The 19,866-nt window shown below is 39.6% G+C and overlaps 2 protein-coding genes across 2 annotated transcripts; both read left to right on the top strand.

Moving 5' to 3' along the window:
• Positions 1-319: 319 nt before the first annotated feature.
• On the top strand, positions 320-7,088 carry LOC125247040 (tripartite motif-containing protein 16-like; the record flags this gene model as incomplete). Its single annotated transcript, XM_048158556.1, has 6 exons — positions 320-951; positions 5,053-5,148; positions 5,235-5,462; positions 5,685-5,844; positions 6,264-6,311; positions 6,547-7,088. Coding segments are annotated over exons 1-6 (1,647 nt in total), but the record flags the coding sequence as incomplete, so codon positions are not given.
• A 1,325-nt stretch (positions 7,089-8,413) lies between these two features.
• Positions 8,414-12,909, top strand: LOC125264676 (E3 SUMO-protein ligase ZBED1-like). Its single transcript, XM_048184252.1, has 4 exons — positions 8,414-8,641; positions 8,732-8,974; positions 9,320-9,568; positions 9,719-12,909. The coding sequence occupies exon 4, from the start codon at positions 10,602-10,604 to the stop codon at positions 12,087-12,089; it is 1,488 nt and encodes a 495-aa protein (XP_048040209.1). The 5' UTR covers positions 8,414-8,641; positions 8,732-8,974; positions 9,320-9,568; positions 9,719-10,601; the 3' UTR covers positions 12,090-12,909.
• Positions 12,910-19,866: the final 6,957 nt, after the last annotated feature.

The raw sequence follows: 19,866 nt of genomic DNA on the forward strand, positions 1-19,866 counted from the left end.
AGAACACTGCAAAGAAGACTGCAGCATATAAAGATTGAGCCACAATAACTAAAAACTGACAATGCTGTAGTCTAAAGTCAGTTACACTACATGATTTCTGCCCAGGTATTCGCCTAATTTTCAATCTAGAGAAGAGAGTCCAGAATTCTGAGTTTCTCATTCATAAATAAAACTCATTCATGCGACTCCACTTGAAAGGCACATAAACACAGAAGGAAAGTGGAATAAGGAAGCTGCTTTACAGACACGCCTGTTTTCCACACGTCACTCAAACACAGAAGCAGGAAACCATTTCAACTAGTCAGTTCAGGGAAACAGAAACTGAAGTGTAGTTGAGCTGTTGTGTGTTTGTGTCGCTCTCTGTATTCATGCAGTAAAATGGCAGAAGCCAGAGTTTCTCAGGATGAGTTCACATGTTCAGTGTGTCTGGATCTCCTGAAGGATCCAGTGACTATCCACTGTGGACACAGTTACTGTAAGAGCTGTATTACAGGCTGCTGGGATCAGGAGGATGAGAAGAGAGTCTACAGCTGCCCTCAGTGCACACAGACCTTCAGTCCAAGACCTGCTTTAGGTAAAAACACCATTCTGGCTGATCTGGTGGAGAAACTGAAGAAGACTAAACTTCCTGCTGACTGTTACGCTGGAGCCGGAGATGTGCAGTGTGACGTCTGTACTGGAAGAAAACACAAAGCCGTCAAGTCCTGTCTGGTGTGTCAGGAGTCTTTCTGTCAAACTCATTTCGACCGTCATGAGGAATATCACTCTCGTAAGCCACACAAAGTGATCGATGCCACTGGACGACTGCAGGACATGATCTGCCATAAACATGATAAAGAGCTAGAAATGTACTGTATCACTGATCAACAATGCATCTGTGTGTGGTGTAAGGAGTATGAACATAAAAACCACAACACTGTATCAACTGCAGCACAGAGGACAGAGAAACAGGTATGAACTGAGAGGGATTGTTCACATAGAAATGAAAGTGCTGTCTTTACTTACTCACCGTAATGCCTTTCAAAACCGGTTTGACTTGCTTTGTTCTGCAGAATGTAAAAGGTGATATTTTGAAGAATGCCTCATCTATTTTAGTCTATACATTGAAAGTCAATGGATACAAAAGTTTCAAGAAAAAAGCATAAAAGTAATCTAAACAACTCCAGTGGTTGAAAAATAAGTGTGCTTATAAGTGTGCACTGATGTGCACTTGTAGTGTACTTCAAATTAGACGTATATTTAAAAAAAATACTTTGAGATAATGAAGGCAAATTAAGTGTACTGAAAGAGAGTAAACTTTCATGACTGTTTCATAAGTACACTTTGTAAAGTACACTCTGTCATAATGTCAAATTAAAAGTTTTACTTTAAAATACAATGGTGTGAAAAAGTGCTTTTTTTTGCATGTTTGTCACACTTTAATGTTTCAGATCATCAAACAAATTTAAATATGAATCAAAGATAACACAAGTAAATAAGCAGTTTTTAAATGAAGGTTTTTATTATGAAGGGAAAACAAAATCCAAACCCACATGACCCTGTGTGAAAAAGTGCTTGCCCCCTAAACCTAATAACTGGTTGGGCCACCCTTAGCAGCAACAACTGCAATCAAGCGTTTGCGATAACTTGCAATGAGTCTGTTACAGCGCTGTGGAGGAATTTTGGCCCACTCATCTTTGCAGAATTGTTGTAATTCAGCCACATTGGAGGGTTTTCGAGCATGAACCGCCTTTTTAAGGTCATGCCACAGCATCTCAATAGGATTGAGGTCAGGACTTTGACTAGGCCACTCCAAAGTCTTCATTTTGTTTTTCTTCAGCCATTCAGAGGTGGCCTTGCTGGTGTGTTTTGGATCATTGTCCTTCAGCTTGAGGTCACAAACAGATGGCCGGACATTGTCCTTCAGGATTTTTTGGTAGACAGCAGAATTCATGGTTCCTTTTATCACAGCAGGTCTTCCAGATCCTGAAAACAGCCCCAGACCATCACACTACCACCACCATATTTTACTGTTGGTATGATGTTCTTTTTCTGAAATGCTGCATTACTTTTACGCCAGACGTAATGGGACACACACCTTCCAAAAAGTTCAACTTTTGTCCCGTCAGTCCACAGAGTATTTTCCCAAAAGTCTTGGGGATCATCAAGATGTTTTCTGGCAAAACTGAGACGAGCCTTTATGTTCTTTTTGCTCAGCTGTGGTTTTCATCTTGAAACTCTGCCATGCAGGCCATTTTTGCCCCGTCTCTTTCTTATGGTGGAGTCATGAACACTGACCTTAACTGAGGGAAGTGAGGCCTGCAGTTCTTTGGATGTTGTTGTGGGGTCTTTTGTGACCTCTTGGATGAGTTGTCGCTGCGCTCTTGGGGTAATTTTGGTCGGCCGGTCACTCCTGGGAAGGTTCATCACTGTTCCATGTTTTCTTCATTTGTGGATAATGGCTCTCACTGTGGTTCACTGGAGTCCCAAATCTTTGGAAATGGCTTTATAATCTTTTCCAGACTGATAGATCTCAATTACTTTCTTTCTCATTTGTTCCTGAATTTCTTTGGATCTCAAGATGATGTGTAGCTTTTGAGGATCTTTTGGTCTACTTCACTTTGTCAGGCAGGTCCTATTTAAGTGATTTCTTGATTGTGAACAGGTGTGGCAGTAATCAGGCCTGGGTGTGGCTAGAGAAACTGAACTCAGGCGTGATAAACCACAGTTAAGTTATGTTTTAACAGCACTTTTTCACACTAGGTCATGTGGGTTTGGATTTTGTTTTCCCTTCATAATAAAAACCTTCATTTAAAAACTGCATGTTGTGTTTACTTGTGTTATCTTTGATTCATATTTAAATTTGTTTGATCTGAAACATTAAACTGTGCATTTTAATAATATAGCATCTTTGTACACTTTTTAAAAGTATCCTCAAGTGTTTTAAAGTAGAACCAAATTTTGATTCCTGAATCAAATCAAATCATTGATCAACTCATGTATACAGAACCTAAATCAAATATGATGACATCAAAAAATTCAAACTTCACTGGTATTTGTGTCATGACATCATGTTTAGTCATGTGACTGTGACATGCAAGAACCAATGAGGTTTGATGTTATTGACGTGTCACCATATTTTATTTAGCCTCTGTAAACAGCCGAGACATTCTTCAAAATATCTTCTGTTGTGTCTCACAATAGATAGAAAGTCATATATTTTTGGAATGACATGATGACAGAATTAAACTTTATGGTGAAATATTCATATACAGGTGCTGGTCATATAATTAGAATATCATCAAAAAGTTGATTTATTTCACTAATTCCATTCAAAAAGTGAAACTTGTATATTATATTCATTCATTACACACAGATTGATATATTTCAGATGTTTATTTCTTTTAATTTTGATGATTATAACTGACAACTAAGGAAAATCCCAAATTCAGTATCTCAGAAAATTAGAATATTGTGAAAAGGTTCAATATTGAAGACACCTGGTGCCACACTCTAATCAGCTAATTAACTCAAAACACCTGCAAAGGCCTTTAAATGGTCTCTCAGTCTAGTTCTGTAGGCTACACAATCATGGGGAAGACTGCTGACTTAATGGTCGTCTTTTGGACAACTGTCGACACCTTGCACAAGGAGGGCAAGACACAAAAGGTCATTGCAAAAGAGGGTGGCTGTTCACAGAGCTCTGTGTCCAAGCACATTAATAGAGAGGCGAAGGGAAGGAAAAGATGTGGTAGAAAAAAGTGTACAAGCAATAGGTATAACCGCACCCTGGAGAGGATTGTGAAACAAAACCCATTCAAAAATGTGGGGGAGATTCACAAAGAGTGGACTGCAGCTGGAGTCAGAGCTTCAAGAACCACTACACACAGACGTATGCAAGACATGGGTTTCAGCTGTCGCATTCCTTGTGTCAAGCCACTCTTGAACAACAGACAGCGTCAGAAGCGTCTCGCCTGGGCTAACGACAAAAAGGACTGGACTGCTGCTGAGTGGTCCAAAGTTATGTTCTCTGATGAAAGTACATTTTGCATTTCCTTTGGAAATCAGGGTCCCAGAGTCTGGAGGAAGAGAGGAGAGGCACACAATCCACGTTGCTTGAGGTCCAGTGTAAAGTTTCCACAGTCAGTGATGGTTTGGGGTGCCATGTCATCTGCTGGTGTTGGTCCACTGTGTTTTCTGAGGTCCAAGTTCAACACAGCCATATACCAGGAAGTTTTAGAGCACTTCATGCTTCCTGCTGCTGACCAACTTTATGGAGATGCAGATTTCATTTTCCAGCAGGACTTGGCACCTGCACACAGTGCCAAAGCTACCAGTACCTGGTTTAAGGACCATGGTATCCCTGTTCTTAATTGGCCAGCAAACTCGCCTGACCTTAACCCCATAGAAAATCTATGGGGTATTGTGAAGAGGAAGATGCGATATGCCAGACCCAACAATGCAGAAGAGCTGAAGGCCACTATCAGAGCAACCTGGGCTCTCATAACACCTGAGCAGTGCCACAGACTGATGGACTTCATGCCACGCCGCATTGCTGCAGTAATTCAGGCAAAAGGAGCCCCAACTAAGTACTGAGTGCTGTACGTGCTCATACTTTTCATGCTCATACTTTTCAGTTGGCCAAGATTTCTAAAAATCCTTTCTTTGTACTGGTCTTAAGTAATATTCTAATTTTCTGAGATACTGAAGTTAGTAAAAGTTATAATCATCAAAATTGAAAGAAATAAACATTTGAAATATATCAGTCTGTGTGTAATGAATGAATATAATATACAAGTTTCACTTTTTGAATGGAATTAGTGAAATAAATCAACTTTTTGATGATATTCTAATTATATGACCAGCACCTGTAAAACGAGACCCTGATGAAATACTGCTGACATTTCCGTTTCATATTCATTCAAAATCTCATTTCAGGAAACTGAATCTGTGGTTTGAACCTACAGAATAAACTCATCATGCTAGATCTTTAACCCTCCACCAATTCTGGATTTATGTAACTTAGTGATAGTAGTTTTACGTGTCATTTCCTGTTATTGGTTTGTCCTCCAGAAACGGCTGAAGGAGAAGCAGATGAAGATCCGTCAGAGGATCCAGCAGAGAGAGAAAGATCTTCAGCAGCTGAGAGAGGCTGTGGAGTCTCATAAGGTGAGTCTGGAGAAGAAGAGAAGTTTGAGAAGTCTCAGTCAGGACTCACTGAAGCCACTGTGTGATTGTGATGTGTGTCCTAACAGCGCTCTGCACAGACAGCAGTGGAGGACAGTGAGAGGATCTTCACTGAGCTCATCCGCTCTATCGAGAGAAGCCGCTCTGAGGCCACACAGCGGATCAGAGATCAGGAAAAGACTGCAGTGAGTCGAGCTGAAGGACGACTGGAGCGACTGGAGCAGGAGATCAATGATCTGAGGAGGAGAGACGCTGAGCTGGAGCAGCTTTCACACACACAGGATCACATCCATTTCCTGCAGGTAACAGAGATCTAGAAGAACAGGATCATAGTGGACTTGAGCAAGAAAAACATTTCATGTCAAATAGTTTTTATCATTAAATAATGAATAAGAGAAGAAAGTATCTGATGCTGTGAAAGTGCTGGATTGAGACGAGTTACTGAAGATCAACAAGAGCCACACAGATCTGATATAGAGCAGGTTATTGGCTGAAGTTTTGATTTGTGTTTTCTGTAGAGTTTCCAGTCTCTCTCAGCTCCTCCTGAATCTACAGACGTAAATGACAATCCCTTCAGTTCTCTCTCCTCTTTTGATGGCGTGAGAGAATCTGTCCGTCAGCTGAGAGACAAACTGGAGGATTTCTGCAAAGAGGAGCTGAAGAAGATCTCTGACAGAGGTGAAGCCCTGCGCCTCCATTATACAGACGTGTGTAGAAAGACCCTAAATGTGAACGAACAACAGTTCCTATGATTTATAAATGTCCATGTGCACAATTCTTAAATTACACTGTTCAAAGTTTATCTTAAATTCAAGTGCATCAAAATCCACCTTCAGAACGGCCACAAATATCCCTTGATGGTTCAGAAGTACGGCACTCATCATCAAGAGCAAGTGTTTCTATACATGATGCAGGATGAAATCCATGAAATTTAGGATCAAATCTGATACGTGTGTTTTATAAATGAGGCCCCTGGAGATTCATCTGCTCTCAGAAATGAGTCTTTCATCATCATATTGTACAACATCATATTAGAAATGAATGCATTTGATTTAGTCATTTCTCTTCACACTGTTCATGTCTGTTGATTTCCACAGTCACATTCACCAACATGAATCCCAAGACCAGGAACGACTTCCTACAGTGTAAGTCACTGAGAAAACAAGCAGAGAAACTCACTGAATGTGTTCATGTTCTTCCTGGAGAAGGAGAAAGAAATCATGATAGAAGAGTTTAATAATTGATCATGATAATGATGATTCAGGATATCTGGTCAGCTGACACACTGATGATACACTGAACATTGAGCCATGAAGAGTTCAGATACATTAAAAGATCAGATTGATCATTCCTGATTGTGATGTGTTTTATCTCCATCAGATTCCCATCGGATCACTCTGGATCTGAACACAGTGAATAAATACCTCCTTCTGTCTGAGAGCAACACAGTGATTACTGACACTAACACAGATCAGTCGTATCCTGATCATCCAGACAGATTTGATGTGTATCCTCAGGTGTTGTGTAGAGAGAGTGTGAGTGATCGACGCTGTTACTGGGAGATTGAGTGGAGTGGATATGTGTCTATATCAGTGTCATATAAGAGCATCTCCAGGAAGAGACGGGGTAATGAGTGTGTGTTTGGATCTAATGATCAGTCCTGGAGTTTGTACTGCTCTTCCTCCAGATACTCATTCTATCACAATAAGATAAAGACTGATCTCCCTGTAAAGCCCATCATCAGCAGAACAGTGAATGAGGAGAATCACTATAGAGTAGGAGTGTATGTGGATCACAGTGCAGGAACTCTGTCCTTCTACAGTGTCTCTGGAGACACAATGATCCTCATCCACACAGTCCAGACCACATTCACTCAACCGCTCTATCCTGGGTTTAGTTTTTATTATCCTGGATCATCAGTGAAACTGTGTTGATGAATCAGAACAGAGAGACTCTACCCATAATGCTTTGAGCTGATGATGAATCAGTGACAGTGAGATGTTATAGAGTCTCTTATTTTCTCTTCATTACATTAATACTACAGCTGAACGTTTGCAGTTTAAATAGACAGGAAGAACACTGTGTGTGTGTGTGTGTGTGTGTTATATTGTATGTACTAAAAACAGACTCTCTACCTTTACTGCTACTCAATATACGATGTTTTTCTGGAAGACATCATGGACTATTTGTTCCGATTTCTTTCCCACAAAATGGCATCGCTCCAAACGATGAGTGTTGAATGCGCTTTCCATCTGCGCATGTGCAGTAATAGCAACACCTGCTGAGCCAAAAGCGGTAATGCAGAGGTAAAAAAACTGTCATCCGTCAGTGAGCTGGAGCTCTGTAAGTGTGAAATATCAGTTCTCTAATGTAGTCAACACGAATCATAATGTTTTCATTTTGATGCATATAATATTTTTATACATATTACTGTGGAATATTATTTAAACGTTTCCTTTTTCAGGTATGCTACAGTATGTTCCTCGTGTTTAATTATTTCAGGTAAAGTGGATTCATTATTTATAAAAATGATCCTGTATCTTCATTTAAAACATGATTTATTAACACATATTGTAAAACAATCATATTACAAAACATATTTAACAACCACTAAGAGCATACAGCTCGGGCTATTAGTGAAACATAAAAAAACATTCACACTTTCTATTATTCAATCTCTATTTAAATATTTAAAACATTGTATGATATGATAAATTAATGAGTGCAAACTGTATGAATTAAATGAAGCAACGACAGCAAGTCAGGACAAATGTAGGACTATATTTTTTTTTCCGCAGCCAAATGAAGCACGGCGAAAATCCAGCGTGAAAAACTTTAAGCCCTGTATATAAATATATATATTAAAAGAGGTTTTGTCTGCTCACCAAGGCTGCATTTATTTAATTAAAAATACAGTAAAAACAGTAATATAGTGAAATATTATTACAATTTAAAATAATTTTCTATTTGAATATATTTTACAAAGTAATTTATTCCTGTGATCAAAGCTGAATTTTCAGCATCATTACTCCAGTCTTCAGTGTCACATGATCCTTCAGAAATCATTCTAATATGATGATTTGATGATCAAGAAACATTTATTATGTATAAATATTTGTGTACAATATTTTTTTTCAGGATTCTTTGATGAATATAAAGTTCAAAAGAACCTCATTTATTTGAAATATAATCTTTTGTAACATTATAAATGTCTTTACTGTCACTTTTGAAAAAGCACATAGTGTACGAGAACTGCATCATGGAGTTGTTTAATGTATGTCCAGTCTGCACGTGGGCATGTGATGTGAGGACCCAAAGGCTGGGGACATTCCTGTCTGTGAAGCAGTGGTGCCCCCATTGCACATTTAGAAGACACTGGAATAGTCAGACTATCCTTGGGAGCGTGCCATCTGGAAATCTGCACCTTTCTGCCGCCGTGTACCTGAGTGGTGCATCTTTCATACAAACCAAAAAGGTAAATGATGTGCAACTGTAGTTACTTTAACTGTGAATTACTTAAATTTAGATCAAATTACATGTATTATTTATCCCCCCACACCAACAGGTCTTCAATGCAGCTACAGTTGTTTAGGTATGAAACATTTAGACGCCATGCAGTTATTCACCACTGGAAAGTCACACAGGATGTGAATCTGCAGTGGCTAAGTCAGGAGCAAAAAGTGATAGCAACAAGGTTGTTGGTGGAAAAAGAGGGCCTGGCAAGGAGTCTAGCATTACTGGAGTCGCGTGGCTTCAACCTTGATTGCATTGTCACTGATCGTCATCCACAAGTACAGTAGTTCCTCAGGTAGAGAAACATAACCCATTACTACAATGTCTGGCACATGGCAAAAGGTATATTGTTAGTGCCAATATGGAGCTGATTGACGTCCATAGACCATTATACCATACAAAATCAGTTTTTCTCCAGCATTTTCCTTTCTTGGAGTTGTTAGCGATATCCTTTTAGTGAGAATGACCCGATGTTAGATTTTTTTGAAGCTTGTGTAAGTATCCCATTTGGTGAAAATTGTGACACTATGAGTAAATGGTAGCAAATGCTTTGAAATTGATTATGAAATGTTACAATAGAGTAATCACTCAGTTTATGAGTATCTTTACTAAGTGGAATGTATTTTGCTTTCATTGCAAGGAATTTCAAAGAATCTGGAAGCAATCAGTAAGCAGAAAGACTGTGAGAAACTCAAGAAGTGGATGAAAAGCATCAACAACCACATATACTGGACTGCAGCTGGCTCAACCTCCGAGCCAGAGAGAATTGCAAAGTGGACCGCGATCCTGAACAATGTTCGAGATGTCCATACACATGAGGATCCTCTTTACCCTAAGTGCGAGCATGTGACCCGCAAGACAACTGACAAGAGTAAATGGCTCCAAGCAGGTATTTAATCAATATACAGGCTAAATGTCAAAAGAGTAAACAGACAACTACAGTTATTTAATCACTTTAGTCACAAATTGACCAGGGATCATTGTTGTAATAATCTGTACTGTATTGATTTCTAATATGATATTTTCTTATTGTCTGCAGATACTGTAGCTTTCAACAATTTGGAGAAGTTGCTGACAAAAAAAAAAAAAAAAAACGCTGAAAGATGTAGCAAAACTGAGCCCCCACCACCAAACTTCATTGTTGGAGGCTTTCCATGCCATCATCCTTCATTTTGCCCCAAAGAATGTTGTCTTTCCCTTTATTGGAATGCTGTGCATTATAATGAAAATGCTAGAGCGGATAAAAGGGGAAACAGTGGGCAACACTGTCTTGTACCCCGTTCTAAGAAAAAATAGAGTTGAAATCTCACTATTGGTCTGAATGACTGTTGTTGGGTGGTTATAAAGCATCTTAACCACATTAATAAATTTAAGACCAAAATTCATCTTTTGGAGGACTGAAAGATGTCCTCCACTCAACTCGGTCAAAGGCCTTTTCAGCATCTAAAGAGATGGCAATAACTGCATAATCCACCTGAGAAGCAGAAAACGTTAACTGTGAGATTACTTTTTTTTCAATCTTAAGTCAAATACCTTGTAGTCTAAATTGAGTAATGAAATATATATATGAGGCACACAGACAGGGGTCTTTACTAGGGATGGGACGAAATAACGCGATACAAAACGTGACGCATCGAGGTCGAAAAAATGGATCGCGAAATAAAGATAGATGGCACTGCTGCATGATTTGCGTAGTATATAAATAATTTAGTGTATTATATTTGTGTGTATGTATATGGGGCAGACATACAGTCTATGGCGGCAGGGTAAAAAAACTAAATGAAAAAAAAAAAAATTATATCCGGGGAACGGTGCGGTAAGTCGTAACGTCAAGACAGTGCATGTTGCAATAACAACACTGCAGCGAGCTAACAAATATTATTAGCATTAGCACCAACTGCCTTGCCCCCAAACAGCCGACCATGGAGTCAAATGAGGTCGAAATTGAGGACGCTCCACCTGGATACAAGTCATATGTCTGGCAGTATTTTGGCTTTCTCATTAAAAAAGACAAAGACGGCAATAGAGTAACTGACAAGACTAAGACTGTGTGTAAGCTATGCCATGCTGTCATTCCGTACACCACATCCAACACATCCAACACATCAAACATGAACCACCACCTTCAACGTCACCATAAAAATGTGAAGACGGCCCCGGAGAAAACGAGCCTACCGAAGGGACAGCTGACCATGAAACAAGTGCTGACACCAACTCTACCTCCGTCAAGTCCGCGTGCAAAACAGATAACCAGGCTCATTGGCGAATTCATAGCGGACTATATGGCTCCATTTAACATGGTAGAGAACAGAAAATTCATCCAAATGTTCAATGTGCTGGAGCCCAAGTTTAAGATGCCATGTCGAGGACATTTTTCAGAGAAGGTAATCCCGGAAATTTACAATGAAACCAAACAAAGCGTGAAAGAGTATCTAAAAAATGTCGACTGTGTCGCCCTGACCACCGACAGCTGGACCTCGCGTGCAACACAGAGTTATATAACCATCACGGCAGAAGTCATCAACGAGAAATGGGAGAGAAAAAGCTTTGTGTTGCAAACTCGTGAGCTAAGTGAAAGTCATACTGGTGTTAACATAGCTCACGTGTTGAGAAATGCACTGAGTGAGTGGGAGATAACGAGGCCACAAACAACCATTGCTTGTGTCACAGACAACGCGAGCAACATGGACATTGCTGTGAGAGAGAGCGGTCTCCACCCTCACATCAAGTGCTTAGCGCATGTTGTGAATCTGGCCAGTAAGCGAGGCTTGGCTGTATCCCGTGTCGCGCGCCTTCTTGGTCGTGTGCGAAGAATAACTACATTCTTTCACAAGAGCACCACGGCCTCCGCCGTCCTGACCAACAAGCAAACCCAGTTAGAGCTGCCTCGGCATAAACTTATCACCGATGTCCAAACCAGGTGGAATAGCACATACGACATGCTGGCGCACTACCTGGAGCAACAAGCAGCTGTCTCAGCTGCACTGAGCTGCCCAGGAATCCGAAGGAATGCGAGAGAAATTGACACTCTGGATAACAGTGATATATCAGATGTCGAGGACATAGTGAAACTGCTTAAGCCACTGAAGACAGCCACAACAGTTGTCTGTGATGAAAAAGAGCCCACTGTTTCACTGATAATCCCACTGAAGTTCATGATCGAGCAAAGCATGTCACCAGACGAAAATGACACACAGTCACAGACCATCGCCAACATGAAAAGCGCCATTCTACTCGACATCTCGGACCGGTACTCGGGGGACTGTAATGACATGCTGCAGGAGTGCACTGCGCTTGACCCACGATTCCGAAGCCTGTCCCATCTGAATGATGAACAACGCGAGTCCGTCTATGCCCGAATACGTGAAAAAGCTTCAGCACTTCATGAGCAGCGCAACCAGGTAGGCTAACTTTTACTGAAAAAAAAAATGAGGTGCCCTGTATGTGTAGGCCAGAGCCCGAAAACTTATTTCTCATATTGTTTTTTTTATTAGTCGATGAGAGAGAGAGAGAGAGAGAGAGTCTCTGTGTGCATGTGTCTGTGAGAGAGGGAGGGAGTGAAGGATTGAAAGACAGAAATGTTTGAGCTAGTTTTATTTTATTTTTTTCAGACCAGTGACATAGATGAAAGAACCACTAGGGCCAGTGCTTCAATATCAGGTGCAGCAGCAGAGCAGGCCAGGGTCATGGTTGAGGCAGCACAGGGAGCAGAGCAGAGCCAGGAAGAGCCAGTGGAGGGAGAAAGGCAGATGCAGGACGTGACACAGCCTCCCCCACCAAAAAAGACAGCGTTAGAAGATCTCCTTGGGAGCTCCTACACTACTGTTGTTGAGACAGTGCAGTCCAGCAGAGGGATTGAAATGGAGATACTCTCCTACAGAAATGGGATTCCTATCCCACTCAACAGTAGTCCACTTGAGTGGTGGAAAGTTAATGCATATGCTTACCCCATACTTGCCCCCCTGGCCAAAGCCTACCTTTGCATTCCTGCTACGTCAGTGCCCAGTGAGCGTGTCTTTTCCACAGCAGGAGACATTGTGTCTGCTCAAAGATCACTGATTACACCAGAACATGTTGATATGTTAGTTTTTTTGAAGAAGAACCAGTCCTGAGATAACTTAACCTAGGATTAGAGCAGCACTAAGGGAGTGTTCTTGTTTGTGTTTGGCCAGTTAGGCCTTGTGTTTCCCTGTGTGCAGCTGAAACAAAAATAAATAAGTTGTTGTTATACAGTAATATTTTCTTCTTTTTTTTTTCTTTTTTGATATCGTATCGTGACGTATCGTATCTTGACCCTGGCATATCGAGGTGCATCGTATCGTGAGTTTAAGTGTATCGTCCCATCCCTAGTCTTTACCAGGCTTAAGTAGAAGAGTTATCATTGCCTGTTCGAGAGAATCCGGTAAACACTGAGACTCTATAGCCTGGATATACATATCCTTCAGTGGTTTAATTAATTTGGGTAAAAATGCTTTTAAAAAATCTATAGAAAAAACATCCATACCAGGCGACTTGCCAACAGCTAGGCATGATATGGCCTCTTTTATTTCAACCTCAGTGATGTCCCCCTGATGTCCAATTTATCCAGAATAGTGTGTCAGTGCCTTGGGAGGTACCCTGATTAATAAGAATAGGATCTCAGATAAAAGTATTGTCAACTAAACAGATTGCATTAATAGACATTAATAGACTGCATCTTCTTTTCGTAATTGTCAAGCCAACAACTTGCCAATTTTATCCCCATGCTCATAATAGCGTTGTTTGGATCTAACACTATGCTTCTTTAGTGCACAGCATTTCATACTCAAGCCGCAATGAGCTTAGTCTCTGAAACATACTTTCATCTCCACAAACAGAACAGTCATGTTCCAATTATTTAATGTCTCTGGAAAGTAAATTCAGTTGACTCTGATATATTTTCTTTAAACCAGATGAGTCCCAAGTCACCCCTGGAGAGGAAGAGCCCACATTAAAGTTCAAGAAACTTTCTATTTTACTTTCTGTTAAAAAAAACTATAAAATCAAGGTCATTCAGAAGATAAATCGCCATCTTCCAAGATGTGTTCTTGTAGTAGGAGCATTAACTGTAAGAACTAATGGGGAATGGTCAGATGGGTTCGTGGAAGGTATTCACATGAGTCAATTAAGTATTCCAGTGTTTTGTGCAAAAGAAAAAAGTCTGTTCTGATAAAACTTTTATGTGGTCAGAAATAAAAAGAGAAATCTTGGTGAGTCTTAAATAAAGCCCTCCAAATATCAGCTTTAATTCAGCCATCACGTGTTTCACTGCTCTTGCTGACGGTATCAAGGCAGAACCTTTAACAGGTGATCTGTCTGCTGGATCTAGGACCAAGTTAAAGTTGAAGTAACCTCCAATGATTGTACAAAGCAAAAAAGTTTAAAAATGTAAATGATGGAAAAACTGAGGCTCATCTTGATGAGTATTGGAAAGGTAGACAATCTGGAATCCAGAAACACATATCTGTGACCTTTGTGAACTTTGTGCCTAAACCATGGTCTTGGTGTCATCCGGATAATCGTTGGAGATGTGCTTCTGTCTATCAGTCTAAGTGTGGACATTTTTTCTGTACCTACTTTACCTATTTCTTAAACAGGATCGTTTAACCAAGTATAGTTGTTGTGGAAATGTGAATGTATGCAGAGCGGCCTACGAACTCAAGGGACTTGAAGCTAACTTCTGCTGATGAAACTGCAAACTATTTCTCTTCAATTTCAACTCTGACTCTTCATTCATCACATCTCGTCTTTTTGCTCTTTAACTGTAAATTCCTCAACAATTAATGGTGGAGAATGTGTTATAGGTCAGGTCAGGTCAAATTTATTTATATAGCGCTTTTTACAATTGGTAATTGTTTCAAAGCAGCTTTACATATTAGAAGCACAGAAAAAAGAGAAGTGGTTAAAAATAAGCTGTACAAGCAAGCGTGGTAATATGTAACATATACAAGATGGTGCTACATTAAGCCAATGTCGGCTGACTCCCAGGGGTGGAAAAAACCCCCTAGGAGAAAACCCAACGTGCTAACACTGGGAAAAAAGTCCTAGGAGGGAAAAAAACCCTTGGAAGATATATATAATATATGTAAATGGATATGGAGATCAAAATCTGAATTATACATTTTTATTATAGAGATTAAAAATAGATTATATATAAATATATGTAAGCGGATACGGAGATTAAAAATCTGAATTATAGATGCAGCCAGAACTGGATCTGTAGGCCCATTGTCTCCTGGGCTACGTTGTAGTCAGGTCCAGACACAGGTTCTCCATCTGATCTGGATACGGCCTGGATCCAGCACCCGGCAAACCTCAGGATAAGCAGAGACACTGATATTAGCGTAGATGCCATTCTTATTCTGATGTACAGGTATATCTAGTGTTATAGGAAATGTTCTCGGTTCCGGCCAACCTAATTATTGCAGCGTAACAATCCTTTAACGGATTTGAAAAATGTTAATGTATTGATAATGTGTTATGTGTATGCAAGAGCAAAGAGATGTGTTTTTAGTCTAGATTTAAACTGACAGAGTGTGTCTGCTTCCCGAACAATGCTAGGAAGATTGTTCCAGAGTTTAGGTGCTAAATAGGAAAAGGATCTGCCGCCTTCAGTTGATTTTGATATTCTGGGTATTATCAACTGGCCTGAATTCTGAGATCGCAATAGACGTGAAGGACTATAATGCACCAAGAGCTCGCTTAGATATTGGGGAGCTAAACCATTTAGAGCTTTATAAGTAAGTAGCAAGATTTTAAAATCTATACGATGTTTAATAGGGAGCCAATGTAATGTTGACAGAACTGGGCTAATATGGTCATACTTTCTGGTTCTAGTAAGAACTCTAAAAGCCGAGCAGAATAACCACCCAGTAGAGCGTTACAGTAATCTAGTCTTGAGGTCATGAATGCATGAACCAACTGTTCCGCATTTGTCATTGAGAGCATATGTCGTAATTTAGATATATTTTTTAGATGGAAGAAGGCGGTTTTACAGATACTAGAAACATGACTTTCAAATGAAAGATTGGTATCAAAGAGCACACCCAGGTTCCTAACTGAGGACGAAGATTTAATGGAGCACCCGTCAAGTGTTAGAGAGTATTCAAGGTTTTTACGTGAGGAAGTTTTTGGTCCAAAGATTAGGATATCAGTTTTTTCTGAATTTAATAATAAGAAATTTCTTGTCATCCAGTTTTTTATATCAGCTATGCATTCTGTTAGTTTTGTGAATTTGTAGGTTTCATCAGGGCGCGAGGAAATATAGAGCTGAGTATCGTCAGCGTAGCAGTGAAAACTAACACCATGCTTCCTAATTATCTCTCCTAAGGGCAGCATGTACAGAGTGAAAAGCAACGGTCCTAGTACTGAGCCTTGTGGTACTCCATATTGAACTTGTGATCGATACGACATCTCTTCATTAACTACTACAGACTGATAACGGTCAGATAAGCACGATTTGAACCATGCCAAAGCAATTCCACTAATGTCCTGTTCCACAGGAGTATAAACATGAGAAAACACAAAGGCCAAATTCCCTTAATCATTCATCACAATGAGAAAAAACAAAGAATATAGTTCTGATGTGTAGCAAATGATTGTTGAGCTTCACAAAATAAAAAAGTGGCTGTAAGAAATAGCTAAAGCATTGAAAATCCCCATTTCCACTATCAGGGCAATAATTGAGAAGTTCCAATCAACTAAAGATGTTACAAATCTGACTGAAAGAGGACGTATGTCTAAATCATCCTAATGCGCAGTGAGGAGGAATGTTTAAGTGGCCAAAGACTCTCCAAGGATCACAGCTGGAGAATTGCAGAGATTAGCTTGAGTCTCAGAAAGCCTAAAAAAAATATCAAAAGCACCCACCTCCCCACAAGATGTTCGGGAAGGTTTCAAGAAAAATCCTCTGCTTTCATCCAGAAACAATCTCCAGCATATTCAGTTGTCAGACAAGACTGGAACTTCAAACGGGACGAGCTTCTAAGGTCAGATGAAACTAAAACAAGAGCTTCTTGGCAGCAAACCCACCAGATGGGTTTGGTGCACACATGGATGAAAAGTGCCCCATGCCCACGGTTAAATATACTGCTGGATCTTTAATGTTGTGGACCTGTTTTTCTGCTGGAGGTCCTGGATATCTTGTTCAGAATCATGGTATCATGGATTCTATCAAATACCAACAGATAAAAAATCAAAATCTGACCGCTTCTGCTAGAAATCTTATAATGGGCTGTGGTTGGATCATCCGTCGGGACAATGATCCAAAACAAACATCAAAACCAGCACAAAAATGTGTCACTGAGCACAAAATGAAGCTTCTGACATGGCCATACCAGTCCCCTGACCTGAACCCTAAAGAGAATGAGTGGAGTGAACTGAAGAGAAGAAGCACCAACATGGAGCTGGGAATCTGAAGGATCTGGAGAGATTCTGTATGGAGGAATGGTCTCTGATCTCTTCCCGGGTGTTCTCCAAACTCATCAGGCGTTATAGAAGAAGACTCAGAGCTGTTCTCTTGGCAAAAGGAGGTTGCAAAAAGTATTGAATAAAAGGGTGCTAATAATTGTGGGCAACATGTTTTGGAGAAAAACATTTATTTCATAATGTTATTTCCCCCCCACTTTCAATTCTTTTCCTTCAATGAAAGGTTCGATTTTTGCTAATTTTATAAATTAAAGATCAAAAGGATAAACAATGCAGATTTATTTTTAGAGTCATCTTTGATAATAGTTATGAAGGGGGCTAATAATTCTGGCCACAACTGTACATGACAATGCACTATCCAAACTTAAATGGTTGTAATTCAAGAATGCTTTGGATTATAGACATAAGTTTGGTCTCGTTTTAAAGAAGACAGTCAGCAGAATATTGCTCAATTGAAATGAAAATGAAAGTATTAAAAAGTTATGGAAGTTTAAATTTACTGTAAATTAAATGTACTGTACTAAATATTTTACAAAATAATTTTTACTCTAAAATTACTATCACATCAAACCCATATGTCCAACCAATTTGTGTTCCAAAGTTTAAGTTGATATCACAAAAATTGAAGTTCCCATGAGATTTTATTTAGGCGTGTAAGATAAACAGAACCTCAGATACTTTGATCTCCTGAGATATGGACAGCACAAACACATACAGCCATTTGTCTCCACACCCCACAGAGTGGAGTTGCAGGAAAGCTTCTTTCCATCCTGTCCTTCCTTCACATTTGCTCCTTCTGCCCCACTTCCTTCCCTTTACACATTCTTCCCATCACTCAGTTCACTTAAAAAGATACAAACTATAATGTTCTGTCAATGCAAGTGAATTAACAGTCATGTTTGGTATCGTTTGAAATGTCTCAGTGCAACTGGTACAATGGTCTCGTCTACATGGAAGTAAATCAAAGGTATTAAAGGTTTCAAGAGTTTAGAAATACTGGTTGCAACCATGGGTGTGCCTCTTTCCCAGGGTCTTTCATCCAAACCACCTCCTCTTCCACAGCAAGGAGCGAACCCCTGAGGTCTGTGACCCTAGTCAATGCAAATTCTGATTGTAAGTTCATGCCCCACAATGGGGGATGTTTTGTCTTGGTCTGAGTATTTAAGGAAATGTTGCAAAAGGCTCGGGGTGACTCTGTATTCAGATGAGCTCACATTGCTGACTGTCCAGGACACTCAGCAATGTGTATTTTTCATGTCAGGTATGCATCTTACTCTGTTTCTGAGCATTTGATGTTTTGTATTGATCATCTTTGAATTGATTATGAAATTGGCTTGATACATTTACCTGACTAATAAATTGTTACATTTGATTTTATTCTGACTTACTCTGAAATTATTGACTTCAGTAGATTACGATGTATCCATTGTTACCGCAAATCTGCGTCAGGTTAGTAACGGACTAAAGTCCAGTTTTGAGTGGAGCATAGGGCACACCAACTGTGATTTTAGAGCTCCGACTAACGCTTGGCATTAGTTCAAGTGCACTTAGACTGTAAAGGCTAAAAAGGGAATTTCCATTTAGGACAACAAAATGTTGATCGACCAACCGAAATAGGGTGAGCCTTACCTCTGTTTAATGTAATGTTACTCTAGCTAAGTGTACATGGGAAACCATGGCATAACCAAACCTCTCCCAGTTTAAGTCTAAATTAAAGACACATCTCTTTATCCAAGCATTCACATAATGCATCTCATAATCTTATAACCACTCCAGTTATATCAAATCAAAAGCACATAACGAACTATTGCTTGAAATGTTATGAACATCAGCTACACTAATTATTTTTCATTTGCTAATCTGTTTTACCTTGGGATGCCATCCCAAATACACCAGCTCCAGTTTGGATCCACGCTCTTACGAAGATTTTAGATGTTCCTGTGAAGAGAGGATATCAACCCCTGCAAGGACTTCAGATGACGCCAACTCTGAATCAACATACAAAACTGACAAATTTATTATGTATTGTAATCATTATGATCACAACTTGTAATAATTCTATTCTTTTCCTGCCATTGACAGAATTTTCTGGCTTTCCGTATTGTAAGTGTTATATGGTAGGGGCCGTTATCACACATCTTCTGAAAGAGTACAGAATCTCCAGAGCAAAACACAGGCAAAAAAGAAACAGAAACAAGTGATAAAAGCATTGCTTATGCACGTTGTAGTCATCAAAGAAAAATAAAAAGTGTTTTTCTCAGCTATTTGTTCAAAACGTTCAGTTTTTTTATGAAGGAAATAGTTCATGAGCTCATTGTTTTTGCCTAAATGAATACATGATGATAGCTAACTGCATGAGCTGTACAAATAAATGTACATTTAAAAAATAATAACTAAAAACTGACAATGCTGTAGTTTAAAGTTAATTACACTACATGACTTCTGCCCAGGTATTCGCCTAATTTTCAATCTAGAGAAGAGAGTCCAGAATTCTGAGTTTCTCATTCATAAATAAAACTCAGTCATTCATGCGACTCCACTTGAAAGGCACATAAACACAGAAGGAAAGTGGAATGAGGAAGCTGCTTTACAGACACGCCTGTTTTCCACACGTCACTCAAACACAGAAGCAGGAAACCATTTCAACTAGTCAGTTCAGGGAAACAGAAACTGAAGTGAGTTGAGCTGTTGTGTGTTTGTGTCGCTCTCTGTATTCATGCATTAACCCTCTGGAGTCTGAGG

The sequence above is a fragment of the Megalobrama amblycephala genome, linkage group LG1, assembly GCF_018812025.1.
Source record: "Megalobrama amblycephala isolate DHTTF-2021 linkage group LG1, ASM1881202v1, whole genome shotgun sequence".
Taxonomy (NCBI): Eukaryota; Metazoa; Chordata; class Actinopteri; order Cypriniformes; family Xenocyprididae; genus Megalobrama; species Megalobrama amblycephala.